General features: G+C 45.5%; 1 protein-coding gene across 2 annotated transcripts in view; it reads right to left on the bottom strand.

Moving 5' to 3' along the window:
• MAN2A2 (mannosidase alpha class 2A member 2) overlaps window positions 1-13576 on the bottom strand; it is a 280528-nt gene that overhangs the window by 252604 nt on the left and 14348 nt on the right. For both annotated transcript variants that reach the window (XM_083184113.1, XM_083184110.1), the window contains exon 2: window positions 11143-11411. In XM_083184113.1, the coding sequence (XP_083040239.1) occupies window positions 11143-11367 (225 nt within the window). In that variant the 5' untranslated portion in view covers window positions 11368-11411. The remainder of the gene's footprint in view (window positions 1-11142; window positions 11412-13576) is intronic.

Here is a 13576-nt window from a genome sequence, read left to right as displayed (position 1 = left end):
AACGATGCGCGTACCCGTGAATCGTTAACGATGGTCTATGATCTTTCCTGCATGCAGGAAGGTCATAGACAAATCGTTTGTCAAGTGTATCAAATCGTTCCGTGTGTACGCACGATGAACGATTTGATACACTCGTGAACGATGTCAGAACGCTTCCGACATCGTTCCGTGTGTACGGGCCTTAAAACATCACATACATTGTAAGGAACATAACTTAGACTATACAGAAGCCTTTTCTGTTTGTGAATTCTTTTTCCTCCTGGAAATTTTACAGAAACAATCTTTCTTTCTGGGGCACATCCCACAAAAAATGGGTATAAACCGTGGACTCTTACCAGAAATCAATGTCTACTTGTCCAAAGCAGACACATACAGCATGAATGGTAAAACCTCAGGGGTCCCTGGATGCTGATAGATGCTTTAAGTCCAGATGGTCCGTCCAAAGCTTATCAGCCCCCTCCGCCAACGCGTTTCAGACTAGCTGTCCTTTATCAAGGCATCCTTGTTATTGTGTGCAGTGTATTGCTTTTTTAAAAGAAATTCATTAAAAACGGTATTTCACTATCTGGAGATACTTTGTTTAATATTTCCATATGCTGAATGATCGTGGATAATTGAGGAGGACCTATCTTCCATATCTCAAATCACAAGTGAATATTGTCTACTCTTTTGTCTATGTGTGGTGTGTTTGGTGACACACCTACTGTACAGGTCAGGCTGCTCTGAAGCGCACTAATTTGTCCCAAAACCCCCATTTGCATCTATTGGTTTTAAAAATGACAGATAGAAGCTGATTGGCCGGTAATAAAAGCCAGATGCTTTATCACTTCACTGAGCTTAATAAATCTACCCTATAGGCAGGTCAAGGCCGGAGTTGAAGTCGCTCACCCTCCCTTAAAACGCCAGAGCAGGACAGTGTGTTTTTCTGACACTCCCAGAAAATGGCAGGTTACCAACCCCAAATGGCAACTTCTAGTAAGTTAAATTACAAGGGTATTGTTATTAGATATTTCCGCGATTTTTGTCACTATTTTGGCTCGCACATGCACGCTACAATTCATACGCAAGTGCATTCATTCGATATTTGAACCGATTGTGAATTTGCACAACAGTGATCAACTCCAAATCAGGTTCTTTATGTGATGTCACATATTATAATCACATATGGGTGGATCAGTGCTGCAGAATCTTTTTTTTTTTGAGGTTCTCATGCTATGGTCCCTGAGCCCAAAGTGAGTCACAACCATCTCAGCATGGGATCATGATTCCATGTTGCTGACTGTCAGGCTGATGACTTCTCTGATCTCTGTCAGTAAAATGAGGAACCTGAAAAATCAATTGAATGATCTAAGGGGTGTGGATCAGTTGGTCACCAGCAAGTTGTTAGACAGTCATTAAGTCGACACCAAGAGATCGACATGCATTTAGGTCGACATGAGTCTAGGTTAACATGAGTCTAGGTTGACAGGGTCATTAGGTCGACAGTCAAAAGGTCGACATAGGGGTTTTCACTGTTTTTTTTTACCCAAATGTCAACGCAGTCGACATGGACTCAGGTTAAAGTGCACCTCGTCCGCTCGCCAGTGGATGGTAGGGCATGAAATACCGCCTGTCAGCACATGTCTGGTCAAAAACAGTGAAAAACCCCATGTCAACCTTTTGTCTGTCAACCTAACCCATGTCGAACTAATGACCCGGTCGACCTAACTCAATTCGACCTAGCGTCATGTCACATCTGTCTCTGAGCAGCATCTCGTCCATACTATGTTAACCAATGCCGTAACTTATCATATTAGCGGTCACATCACTTCTGTTTTGTGCATGGGCAATGCATGCATAGGCTCCTGACCGCATGTGTGACGGCCATTCTGCGGCAACTTGCTGGGGTCCTGTAATCATTTTATTGTCGGACAGGGTCCCAGAGAAAAATAGTTTGAGAACCCCTGAAATAAGCAATGTAACTTTTTATTTATTTCTTTTTGCAAAAAGATGATGTTCTCATAGGATCAGAGATGACTCTACATTTATTCACTCTGAATACACTGTGCCAAGAGCTTGTGAGTCAGGATCACTGGCTGTATTCTGATTGTATTCCCCTACACAGTACTTTTTAACAGTCATGGAGAGTTGGAATAGCTAACGATACAGGATAGGGGGGCGATGAAAGGGGGAAATATGCATTATAGCCAACGCCATGTGATCTCACAATTGCCAGTGCAATGTGTAATATCTACAGCTCAGACTTAAAGGTCAGACAGGAGAAGAGAGACACTATAAGACTAGAATGGGGGCGTGCGGGGGGGGGGGGGGGGGGGCACAGAAAAACATTCAAGAATCTCACAATAAAACTGGAAGCAGTAATTCTAGAGAGGATTGTTTTAGTGAATGAGTAATAGATGCTGACAAATAACTTCTGACAGATGTGAAATGTACTGGAACGCATTTGAACATAATGGTATAAAGAAAGGCCTGACCTGCAGTTAGTTAATAATTGGCCTTTATCTGTTATAGTAGACATACACTCACAGGTCAATGCCCCACTTGTGGCTAGCGCAGCCTGATCAGCTGTGTAGTTAGTTCCAGTATAAATGTGGCCTTTAAGTGCGACTGTAAGAAGACTTCACAAATAGGGCAATATATTGATAGGGCTGGATCACCTTTTTCTAAAGTCCCCTCTAATACAGGTCTTGTGCTCCAGCAGGTGTGCCATTTTTACTACATTTAGACCAGTCCCTCGACCTCAGCATAATTGGATACCAAAATAATAGGAGTATGGGGGTGAGGCGGGCCGCGAGTGCTAAACAGATACTCAGCATGCTGGATCGCACAAGTGCGCGCTGCCTATGCAGGCCCGCTGGTATCAAACTGGTGGGAAAATCTAAAATGTGGCCTTACTTGCCCAATTAGAAATATGAATTCCAGGCATAGGTAGGGAACACCCATGCGTTCCAAACTTAAAGTCATCTCTTTAGCACAGGACAACTATGCAGCACTTCTATAGGCCGAAAGAACATCCAGACCAGGGTTGCCAACTCTCCCGGGTTGTCCGGGAGTCTCCCGAAAATCGGGACCCCCTCCCGGCCCCCCGGAAGGGTGGACAACCTTCCAGGATTCAGGGGGGACCCCCCCTGCGCCCCGGATTGCGTCATTAAAATGCTGCAATCCTTGGGTCTCAGAGGAGAGAGCGGAGCTAAAATGACACAATCGCGTCATTTTAGCCCCGCCCCCTCCACGGAGATCCGTGAATGCGGCAGTTTGACATTATGGGGGTGGGGCTCAGTGATGGCACACTTAAGCCCCGCCCCTGAGCAGCTGCTGGAACTCTCCTCTCCGGGTTTCTCCCGGAGAGGAGAATTATAAAGTCGGCAACCCTGATCCAGACAGAACAGAAGGAGGATGTGCTCTTATTTTTCTAAAACATTTGACCAAACGTAATAGACTCCGAGTTCGGCTGCTGTGTGGGATGCGGCCGAACTCGGAGCTTTTTTAAAGGGGCAGTCATTTACAAGGCAAAACCATGCCTTGTAAATTATTACCCCTTTAAAAAAAAAAAGAGTTTCGGCTAGCATTCCGCACAGCCACCAAACTCTGAGGTTATTACATTAGACCGATTAGGTCTATTCAGAAAGGAAGATGTATTTACAGGTAACAGTTCTAATATATGCCTGTCTCGTTTTCCTTGATTTGTAGTGTGTACATATTATTAATATACGCTGAAAGCCATTTTGGCCACAGCAGCAGGGCCAAGCTAAAGCTGGGTACACGATCTGTGGCACTGCCGATGTCGCGCAAACCATTAATGATATAGTGTGTGCACACTAAATGACAAGTATTGTTTACAGTATCATACAGATTGTTAAAAAATATCTTAAAGTGTGTACCCAGCTTTCCGCATCCCCGAAGAGTGGGCACCCCTTGGCATTCTGCTCCCTTCCTAGCGAAGGGGGCAGAATGGAGAGCTAACCATAGCCCAGACTCAAGTGTGGCCCAATCACAACATTTTCCCTTCCCGAGGGAGTTTTAATAGGGCTCTGAAAATCATCTTCCCTTCAAATGGATTATGGGCTATGTGGGCAATTTGGAGTGACACATGCATCAATATCCAGCTGTATGAAGTCATTTTGAAGCACGCTGCCAAGAAAGCAGACCACCAGTTACACAGCCTTGCAAGCTCTATGTTAGGTGTTTGTGTAAATCATCAGGGACTCGGGAGCCGCTGCTGCAGCCGTCTGTGTATTATGCTCTGCTCGCTGGAGCCAGTGGGGGGCGGGGCGCGAGTCCGGAAGAAAGAGTGTGGGAGTCTGCAGCAGTGCAGCCTGGCTATGGCACGGTGACAGCAGTGGAACGGCGAGGGTCGGCCAGAATCTTGGCAGTGATGTATGGTGGTGGCTGTGTCCAGAGAGGCACAGCTGCTCACCACAGCAGCCACCTCCCCGAGCCTCCCACCGAGTGCCGCCGATACTCTCCCCGCCGCCTACACCCACTGCGGTCCCCGGAAACCACCCCAGTTCGGCTACTCGTGCTCACCCTGGTCCCCACTAGAAAACTGCATTTTTGAAAACTTATGGAGAAAGCTGATCCGAGGATACAGTGTGTACTATTTATATTTAAGATACACCTGCAGTTAAACCAAAGCAGATTCAGATTGTAAAAAGTTCTTACCCTTAAAAAAGACTAAACAAATCTAGAAAGAGCACACCTCAATTATCCCATCCCTTTGAAAGAAATAAAACAAAAATACCACACAAAATATAAATTAAACTGGCACCGTAACAACATGTATGATGAGCTTTGCCATGTGTCACATAACGTGTAATGGGCATTGCAGTGTCGCATAACGTGTAATGGACTTTGCGGTGTGTCACATAGGGGGAGATTCTCTAAGAATCTCCGCCCCCCTTCGCATATTTAATTATTGCATATGCTGTAACATATGCGATAATTAAGGCAAAGGACAGCTCTTGCGTTAAGAGCTGTCCTTTGCGGTGAGAGTCGCCGGGTCCCAGCAGGTCCCGGCGGCTCTCCCCTCCCTCCGACACCCGGCGCTGCTGCTGCTGCGCCGGGCTCTCCTCCTCCCTGCACCCGGAAGAGGATCAGTGCAGGGAGGAGGTCACAGGTCCGGGCAGCACTGCGCTGTGCTGCCCGGACACAGGTGAGGGGGGAGGGGGCGATGCGGGGCGGCGGGGGGTCGGCGGAGGGTTGCGGTAGAAGCCCATTGGCTTCTATGGGGCATCGCCAGATTTTTCTGCCGATGCCCCCCGCCGCGGTAACCCGGCGGGGGATGCTTACAGCATCCCAAAATGCGGTAAAAACCCAGATAACTGGGTTTTTACCGCATTTTTAGCTTAGAGAATCTCCCCCATAATGTGTAATGGGCTTTGCCATGTGTCACATAACGTGTAATGGGCATTGCGGTGTTGCATAACGTGTAATGGACTTTGCGGTGTGTCACATAATGTGTAATGGCATTGCAGTGTCGCATAACATGTAATGGGCTTTGCGGTGTGTCACATAACGTGTAATGGGCATTGCGTTATCGCATAATGTGTAATGGGCATTGCGGTGTGTCGCATAACGTGTAATGGGCATTGCGGTGTCACATAATGTGTAATGGGCATTGCGGTGTGTCACATAATGTGTAATGGGCATTGCGGTGTGTCGCATAACGTGTAATGGGCATTGCGGTGTGTCGCATAATGTGTAATGGGCATTGCGGTGTGTCACATAATGTGTAATGGGCATTGCAGTGTGTCACATAATGTGTAATGAGCATTGCAGTGTGTCACATAATGTGTAATGGGCATTGCAGTGTGTCGCATAATGTGTAATGGGCTTTGCGGTGTGTCACATAATGTGTAATGGGCATTGTAGTGTGTCACATAATGTGTAATGGGCATTGCGGTGTGTCGCATAAGGTGTAATGGGCTTTGCGGTGTGTCGCATAACGTGTAATGGGCAGGGCCGGATTAACAATGGACCTGATGGAGTTACAGCTCCAGGCCTACTCTCCGAATAGGCCCATTTTGTAGCTGAGGGTCAGGGCTTTCCAACTAGCCCAGTTCCGCGTCGATAGCCCCCCGGGAACCGGAGATAACGCCAGGCAAAGCTGGAACGTTTTCCCCATATGATAACATGGGACCTGACCCACACCCGTGCCAACAGCTGCCAGTTCCCTTTCTGGCAGCACAGAAGCTCAAGGTTCAGTCGAACCCAAATTGCTGGGCCTTTAATCTGATACCAGGCTGGTCCATATGGGTTCATTGGTTCCAGAGATATTGCGGGTAAACCGATTTTTTTCATTTATGAAATGTAATTTAATGGATGTTCATGTTGTTTGAAGACGAGTTTCTCTAAAACCAAACGGCCCAGTTTCATGGGACCAAAATTATTCGAAGCCCACTCAAAAGTTATTCAATGTGATACTGGTCACATGTAAATGGGTCAGTTGGTTCCGAAGATATACTGTAGCTGGTTGTTTAAAGGGGGGGGGGGGGGTTTCTCTCCCCCTCACACCAGAAAATGCAGGGACTAGGCTGGTGTAAAAAGGGCCAGCCCGGGAATGTCCCTGCATGATTCTAGGACCATATTCCCAGGTAAGTCTCTGCATTTTCTGGTGTGAAAGGGGTATTATTTCAAATAGCCGGGACCTGCATTGCTCTGAATACAGCCGGGCAGCCCCTTCTCCCTGCCTGGCTGTCAATGGCTATCATTTCTGCCCGGAGGCGGCTGTTCCCCAGTTACCGCGAGCATGTATTCCTGCTTGGCCATGAGCATGTTATCCCCCATGGCAACAAGCATGAAACCCCTGGCAATGAGCATGTAGGTATACAACACTAATGTAGCAGAATTTTTTATAGGCATTATGGTGTTTGGCATAATACGGAATGGACATTATGGTGTGTGGCTTAATATGTAAAATATGATGTAAAGTTTTAATGCGCCCCTTTGGCGCGCAATGCCCCTGTTTATGAAGCATATTGTGCATTATTGCTCAATCTGTTTGGTATAGTGTGTATTTTGGCTCAGTCGGGTGTGAATTTTGGCTCATTCCTTGTGGCATAATGTGTAAGAGGCAAGTTCAGTATAAGGTGGTTACTATTGTGTTGCATGATTTGTATAAGGGGTATATTGTGTGGTAAACCTAGGTGACCACATTACAGGTGCTGAAATGTTGTCTACCAAGTTTCAGCTTTCATATTTTTTTTATGACTGGAATACCGCCTCGCCCCGCAAGTATCTTAGGACATCGGCGTTCTGTGGGTGCACCTTTGGAGGGCACCCGCTAATATATCTCCCTACATTTTTCCTATGCCAGCCCTCTGCCTTTTCCAGGCATATATAATTAGTTGAAAGTATTTACACAAATAGAGACACACCCATGAGCAGACCACCCAACCAGAACACTGGTCACACCCCCCACATTATTAGGTGCTGGCCACAACCCCTATTATTGCGCATAATAGGCCCTTGATAATTTTCAGCTCCAGGCCCGTTTAGACCTTAATCTGGCACTGGTAATGGGCTTTGCGGTGTGTTGTATAATGTGTGAGGGGCATTTGAAGGGAGGCCACACACCTTTTATAATGCGTGCATTTTTTATTTTTAAAATATCTATTGGAGGGGCACATTTTTACTGTTCCCACTAATGGTGGCCACACACGATGCACACTGGTAGAGAACTTAGTTAGGGAGGCCCCATTATAAATTTTGCTATGGGGCCCACAAAGTTCTAGTTACGATTTTCGGGTATGTAGCAAAATTGCAACCGTATTAACCCTTCGTTAAATAACTTCCAACTTTTCTCACCTGTGCCAGTGACAGTTCCTACTTTACTGGTAGCTGATCCTTCTGAAATGTGCAGTCTTCTCCTGCTGCTGATCCTGACCTGTTGCTGGATTAAAATGACTCTCTGGGCCAGATTCTGTAAGCTTCAAAAGTGATAAAATGAACAGTGATAAACAGCCAGCCAATCAGCTCCTGCCTGCCATGTCACAGACTGTGTTTGAAACATGTCAGGCAGGTGCTGATTGGCTGGCTGTTTATCACTCTTCATTTTATCACTTTTGAAGCTTACAGAATCTAGCCCATCTGCTATCAGTGACTACATGTTACCATCTATCTGCTCCCAGCCCTGACCTAGTCTTGTCATAGTCCCACCACCAGTCCTCAAGGCACACTAACAGTCCAGATTTTAGTGATCCACATGCTTGAGCACAAGTGACTTAAATGGCACCTCTCTTATTTTGATTTACCCACCTGTGCTAAAGCCTGGATATCATCAAAACCTGCACTGTTAGTATGCCTTAAGGACTGAGGTTGGAAATGCCTGGTTCAATGGTTAAAATATTTTACCAAGCCTGACCCAATATTACCTATAAATATAGTGTCTTTGCAGCCAGACTTGACGTAGGAATGTATTATCTACATTATTGCTTCTCCTGTTCCTCAGCAACATCTGGCCTCTAACAGCGGTGCCAGTCTCCGGCCAGCATCACTTCTGTGTCTGGAGGCCTGTATGCAGTATTTAAACATCCTGTACATTCCTGTCCATTTAAAATCCTCAGTAATACGATGAGGTAATTCCTTTATCACTTGGTGTTGATCTAGGCTAGGGCCTTGCAAATACCAGCAAGTGTAAGTGTGAGTGTTTAATGGAAAGAAAGACAACTAGCAAAAGACATTGCAAAGTGGCAATAAGCACCTTAACTCCACTCTCTAGGTCAGGGGTAGCCAACTACAGCCCTCGAGAGCTACCAACAGTTAACATTTTCCAGGTCTCCACACAGAGGGCGGGATGTATTAAAATACATCGCCACCTGTTGCAATGCCAGCGCATATGTATAACATATGCGGCTGGCATCGCGGTGCGTTAACGGTCTCCACCTCCTCCCTGCCGCCTCCTGCTGCCTTCACGCCGGGGACAGCTAAGCAGGCTGTCCCCGGCACCTCCTCCTCCCCCCTGCAGCCGGAAGGACGTCCAGCTGCTTTGCTAGGGTGAGGAAGGGCTTACCTTCCGGGTCTAGGAGGACCTGGATCAGGTAAGCCAGAGGGAGGGGGAGATGGGGTCGGCGGGTTTGTGGCGGATGCAATGGGCGGCAAACAGGCCTAAACTTAGGACACGCGGGCATGTACTGAGGCTCAAGGAAAATAAATTCCGTACTGAATTAAGAAGAGGATTCTTCACCATCAGAGCAGTAATATTCTGGAACTCATTGCCGGGCAGGGGCAAACGCAGGATTTTCAGAAGGGGGTTTCCAGAGGGGCGGAGCAAAGCCGGGTCAGTTAAAGTATTATAGATAGATCAAATTTATATAAATAATAATAATAATAATAATAATAATAATAATAAATATATATAGTGGAGTGGGCTTTTTATTCATAATTTTCTGGGGGGAGGATAGCTTGCTTGACTGCAGATATCTCCAGTTCCCGAAAATAGATTTCTTAGATTTTAATGGAATTAAAAACTAGAGAATCCCACCTACCAAATGGTATTGGGGACTAGGGGATCAGAGTTCAGGAGGCAGAGCAATCTGCCAACGAGAATATAAAACTACATACCAGGTGAGTGGAGCTGGAGCAGTAACCAGCTGCTGGAAGGCCAATATCTCTGGTTCTGGGAACAGTAGAGACAAGCTACTAGTGTCCCTCAAAGGGGGAGAGTCCCAGCTTTTGGAATATACCCTCAGAAAAACTCTATGTTAGACAGAACCTGAAATATCTGACTGGGAAAAGCAATTAACAATCTTGGATGGGGACCACTGCTTTGAAGTCAGATATCTCCGGTTCCCAAGGGCCGATTTTTAAAATTCTTGTACCCATGGAAAGAGGGGACCCTCAGACTCATGGGGGGGTTTCTAGGTACTCAGAAACCCCCCCTGCGTGCGCTACTGCCAGTGGGGGTGGTCCCTCTGCTTTAGATAAGCGCTAGATGCTGAGGACGCTCCTGTGCAGAGAGATTTAGATGTGAATGGGGTGTGTTCAAACTGAACTCTGAATTGCAGTGTAAAAATAAAGTTGTCTAACATTTGTGGGCTACATGTAAAAGCAGCCAGACAGAAAAATATAAAATGCATTAGCTCTCCTCGCATGGCAGCATGGTTTGTTCCAGACAGAAAGTGCTTGCTTTTTCAAGTAGCTGAATCAGGGCTTTTGGTTAATTATCATTTGTACTGTTTATCACTTTAGTGTAGAGATCTATTCTAGCCTAATAAGCATCTAAGAAGTGTCTCCTGATTCGTACTCAAAGAGTGCCTCAATTAGGTTTTCACTTTATCATGCTCCACTACACATGTAGAGATATGTGCTAAGCAATTTTGCTAAGCTATTTAGGGTAGGCGAGTTCCCTGTGCCCAGATCTCCCATGAGGAGCACATACACATGCAGGGTAGTGGTTCAGAGCGAGAGATAGCGATCAGTATCCCTCATTCTGTACACACAGAGAGATTTGCAGTCACTTGTAAGCAATTTGACTAGATTTTGACTGCATGCACTGACTTAGTTAGCAGGAGAGAATTAATCTCTTGGGGCATACACACGGAGAGATTTTTATGCAATCTAGTCATTGCTTAGAAAATAGCACAAAATCACCACGCGTGTATGCTCCTTTAGTATGATTTTTGTAGATATTTCTGTATGAACTTATTATTTTGTAAATTTTTTACAATTATATACCAATAAATAAAAAAAAAAATAGCGTTTGGATTTTAGAAAGTATATTTCTATTTGATTAATGTACATGTGTATTTTGGAGTCATATGCAGGATTATAGCAGCTGAGCTACTATTAAATTCCCCTCTTGCTTCATAATCACAGTTGTCAAAACATCCCTGGGTTGCTGAACTGAAAACAGCTGTAACAGGAAACAGGGCTTGCAGGCTAGTTTGGACAACATCAAAAGTGCTGCATGCCCGCAAATGCTACAGATTCTTTCCAACAATTAAAAAGACCCATGTTTAACCTCACAGCAGCTGATATCTCCAGAGCTTGTATGCACAAAAGAAGCTATTTACATTACACCTTCCATCTATTACCAGCATCAGTATACAAGCTCTTCACTGGGGCATCTATTGGGGGTTTGATACAAATTCCTGAGGGAACACAATTGAAATTGGCGGCTATACACAGTTACAAGCTGGTTACCTGACTCAGCTGGCTGGAGTATTCTGCCAGGCCAGGCACTGGAGACTGATCCGATTTCTCAGTTAGGGTGAACATCTGGTGGAGTTGTGATGCATACTCTTTGTCACTCTTTGCTCGCTGTATTATCCACTTTTTCATAGATTCCATGAGCTTGAGCTCGGAGTCTTGCAGCCGCATCAGTGCTTCATGTCCATCTGGACTACTGAATTCAGCTGCAAAGCCCATGATTACAGATGGCTTTTATATGTGTTGTAATGTACTGCGACTTTCTGTAAAGGAAAACAAGAGTCTCAGGAATCCATCAGGTTCAAGGAGTTGACAAGAGACACTGATTTCTAGTTGGAAATGTGCATATATGCATCCTATAATATTGTGTGCTGTTAATAAATATTCACGTGCGTATAAAATATTCCAAGCACGATTAGGAAAGAGATGGAATGTTGTGTAACCTGCTGGGGTAGATGTATTTCATCTTACCTATGCAAATATTGAAAGTATGAATGGAATATCTGACTCCCATTTAACTCTAGCAAAGCCAAAGTAAAAATGGCTGATTTTGCAGTGTGGTAGTGTTTTGAATCTGAATCAGACTGAGAATTGTATTTATTTATTTGAATTTCCTTTTAAGTACAGTAAATGGTAAAGATGTTTAGAGCATGCCAGAAGTCTGGGGTAGATGTATGAAGTAGTTAAAAGGGAGGAGAAGAGATAAAGCGCCTGGGAGGGGGGGGGGGGGGGGGGGGGGGTGTTAGAAGATATATGGTCCTTCTGGCAAATTCCTTCTAAAATGGACAAAACCATGTACACTGCAGGGGGGCAGATGTAACATGTGCAGAGAGAGTTAGATTTAGGTGGGGTTTTACTTCAAAGTGAGATCTATATTGCAGTGTAAAAATAAAGTAGTCAGTATTTTCCCTGCACAGAAACAAAATAACTCACCAAATCTAATTCTCTCTGCACATTTTACATCTGCCCCCCTGCAGTGCAGTGGCGTAATTATAGTCCCGCAGCCCCCGCGGTGGCGGGGAGGTGCTGAGAGGATGTGGGCGCCGGGGGGGGGTGGGGGGGGCTGCGGGACTATTAAAACTCACTGCTTTCTGCCGCCGGCGCTTTCGCCTGTTCTATGGGGGCAGCCATTTTCAAAGTGTTACTTTTCATTATCAGCAGTAGTCGGGAGAGCTCGAACCGGCGCAAACACCCCCCGCCCGCCGCACCCCTGCTCCCTTCCGCCGCACCCCGTCTCCCCCTCCGCTTGCAGCACAATCAGGGCTGCAGCTGACTGTCCCACCACACAGCTGCGCTGCGGTCCTCACCAGGGCACGGGAGTGCACTCTCATTAAAGGTAACGGCCGCACGGGGGTCGGCAGGGGGGGGGGGGGTTGGTGGTTTACTCTAGGGGGGCGCAGAATTTTGGCAGGGGGGCGCAGAATTTTTAGTTACGCCACTGCTGCAGTGCACATGGTTTTGTCCATTTAAGAAGAAATTTTCCAGAAGAAGTTAACCAGAATAACCCCCAGAGTGCTATGGATGTAGCCACGCTCCTCCATGCCTTGTTTCGTGGATGGTGTGACTAGTGAGCCTGTAGGCAAGACATGCACGTGATTAAGGGCCTTATTCTAGTTCAGTTTTTCTGACAAAATCCTTCTTAGATGAACAAAACCATGTGCACTGGAGGGGGGCAGATGTAACATGTGCAGAGAGAATTAGATTTGGGTGAGTCATTTTGTTTCTGTGCAGGGAAAATACTGACTGCTTTATTTTTACACTGCAATATAGATCTCACTTTGCAGTAAAATCCCACCCAAATCTAATTTTCTCTGCACAAGTAACATCTGCCCCACCTGCAGTGCACATGATTTTGTCCATCTAAGAAGGAATTTGTCAGAAAGAGTGAACTAGAATAACCCCCTATGTGAGCACACTTCATTAAAGTCTATAGGCTACCCCGGGTGTGACACAATGATGCATACACATTGCGGAAAAGATGAATCCAACTACATCTACAACACAGCCTAAAAGACCTTTCATTACCCAATATACCAAAGAAAATAACATCATAAAGAAAATTTTGACGAAACATTGGGACATTCTACTCAAAGATCAAATTCTAGGCCCCCATCTTCCATTAAAACCCGATATAGTATTTAGAAGGGCAAACAATCTGAGAAGCATTCTCGCACCAAGCAAACTAAAAACAACCAAAACAAAAGAAAAAGTGACCTTTTTAGAAAAAAACTAAAGATGCAACCCTTGCAATAAGTGCATCTGTTGTAAATTCGTGGAGAAGAAACCGTTCAAATGCACTATTGATTTAAGAGAGCACACTGCTAATTCCGCTACCACGTGCAACTCCACATATGTCGTATACAGAATCACATGTGACTGTGGAAAGACATATGTAGGAAAGACAAAACGTCAATTGAAAATCCGTATC

The sequence above is a fragment of the Crinia signifera genome, chromosome 4 (genome assembly GCF_055691185.1).
Source record: "Crinia signifera chromosome 4, ASM5569118v1, whole genome shotgun sequence".
NCBI classification, from domain to species: domain Eukaryota; kingdom Metazoa; phylum Chordata; class Amphibia; order Anura; family Myobatrachidae; genus Crinia; species Crinia signifera.
The sequence above is the reverse complement of the archived record's forward strand: the minus strand, read 5'-3'. Positions and strand labels throughout refer to the sequence as shown.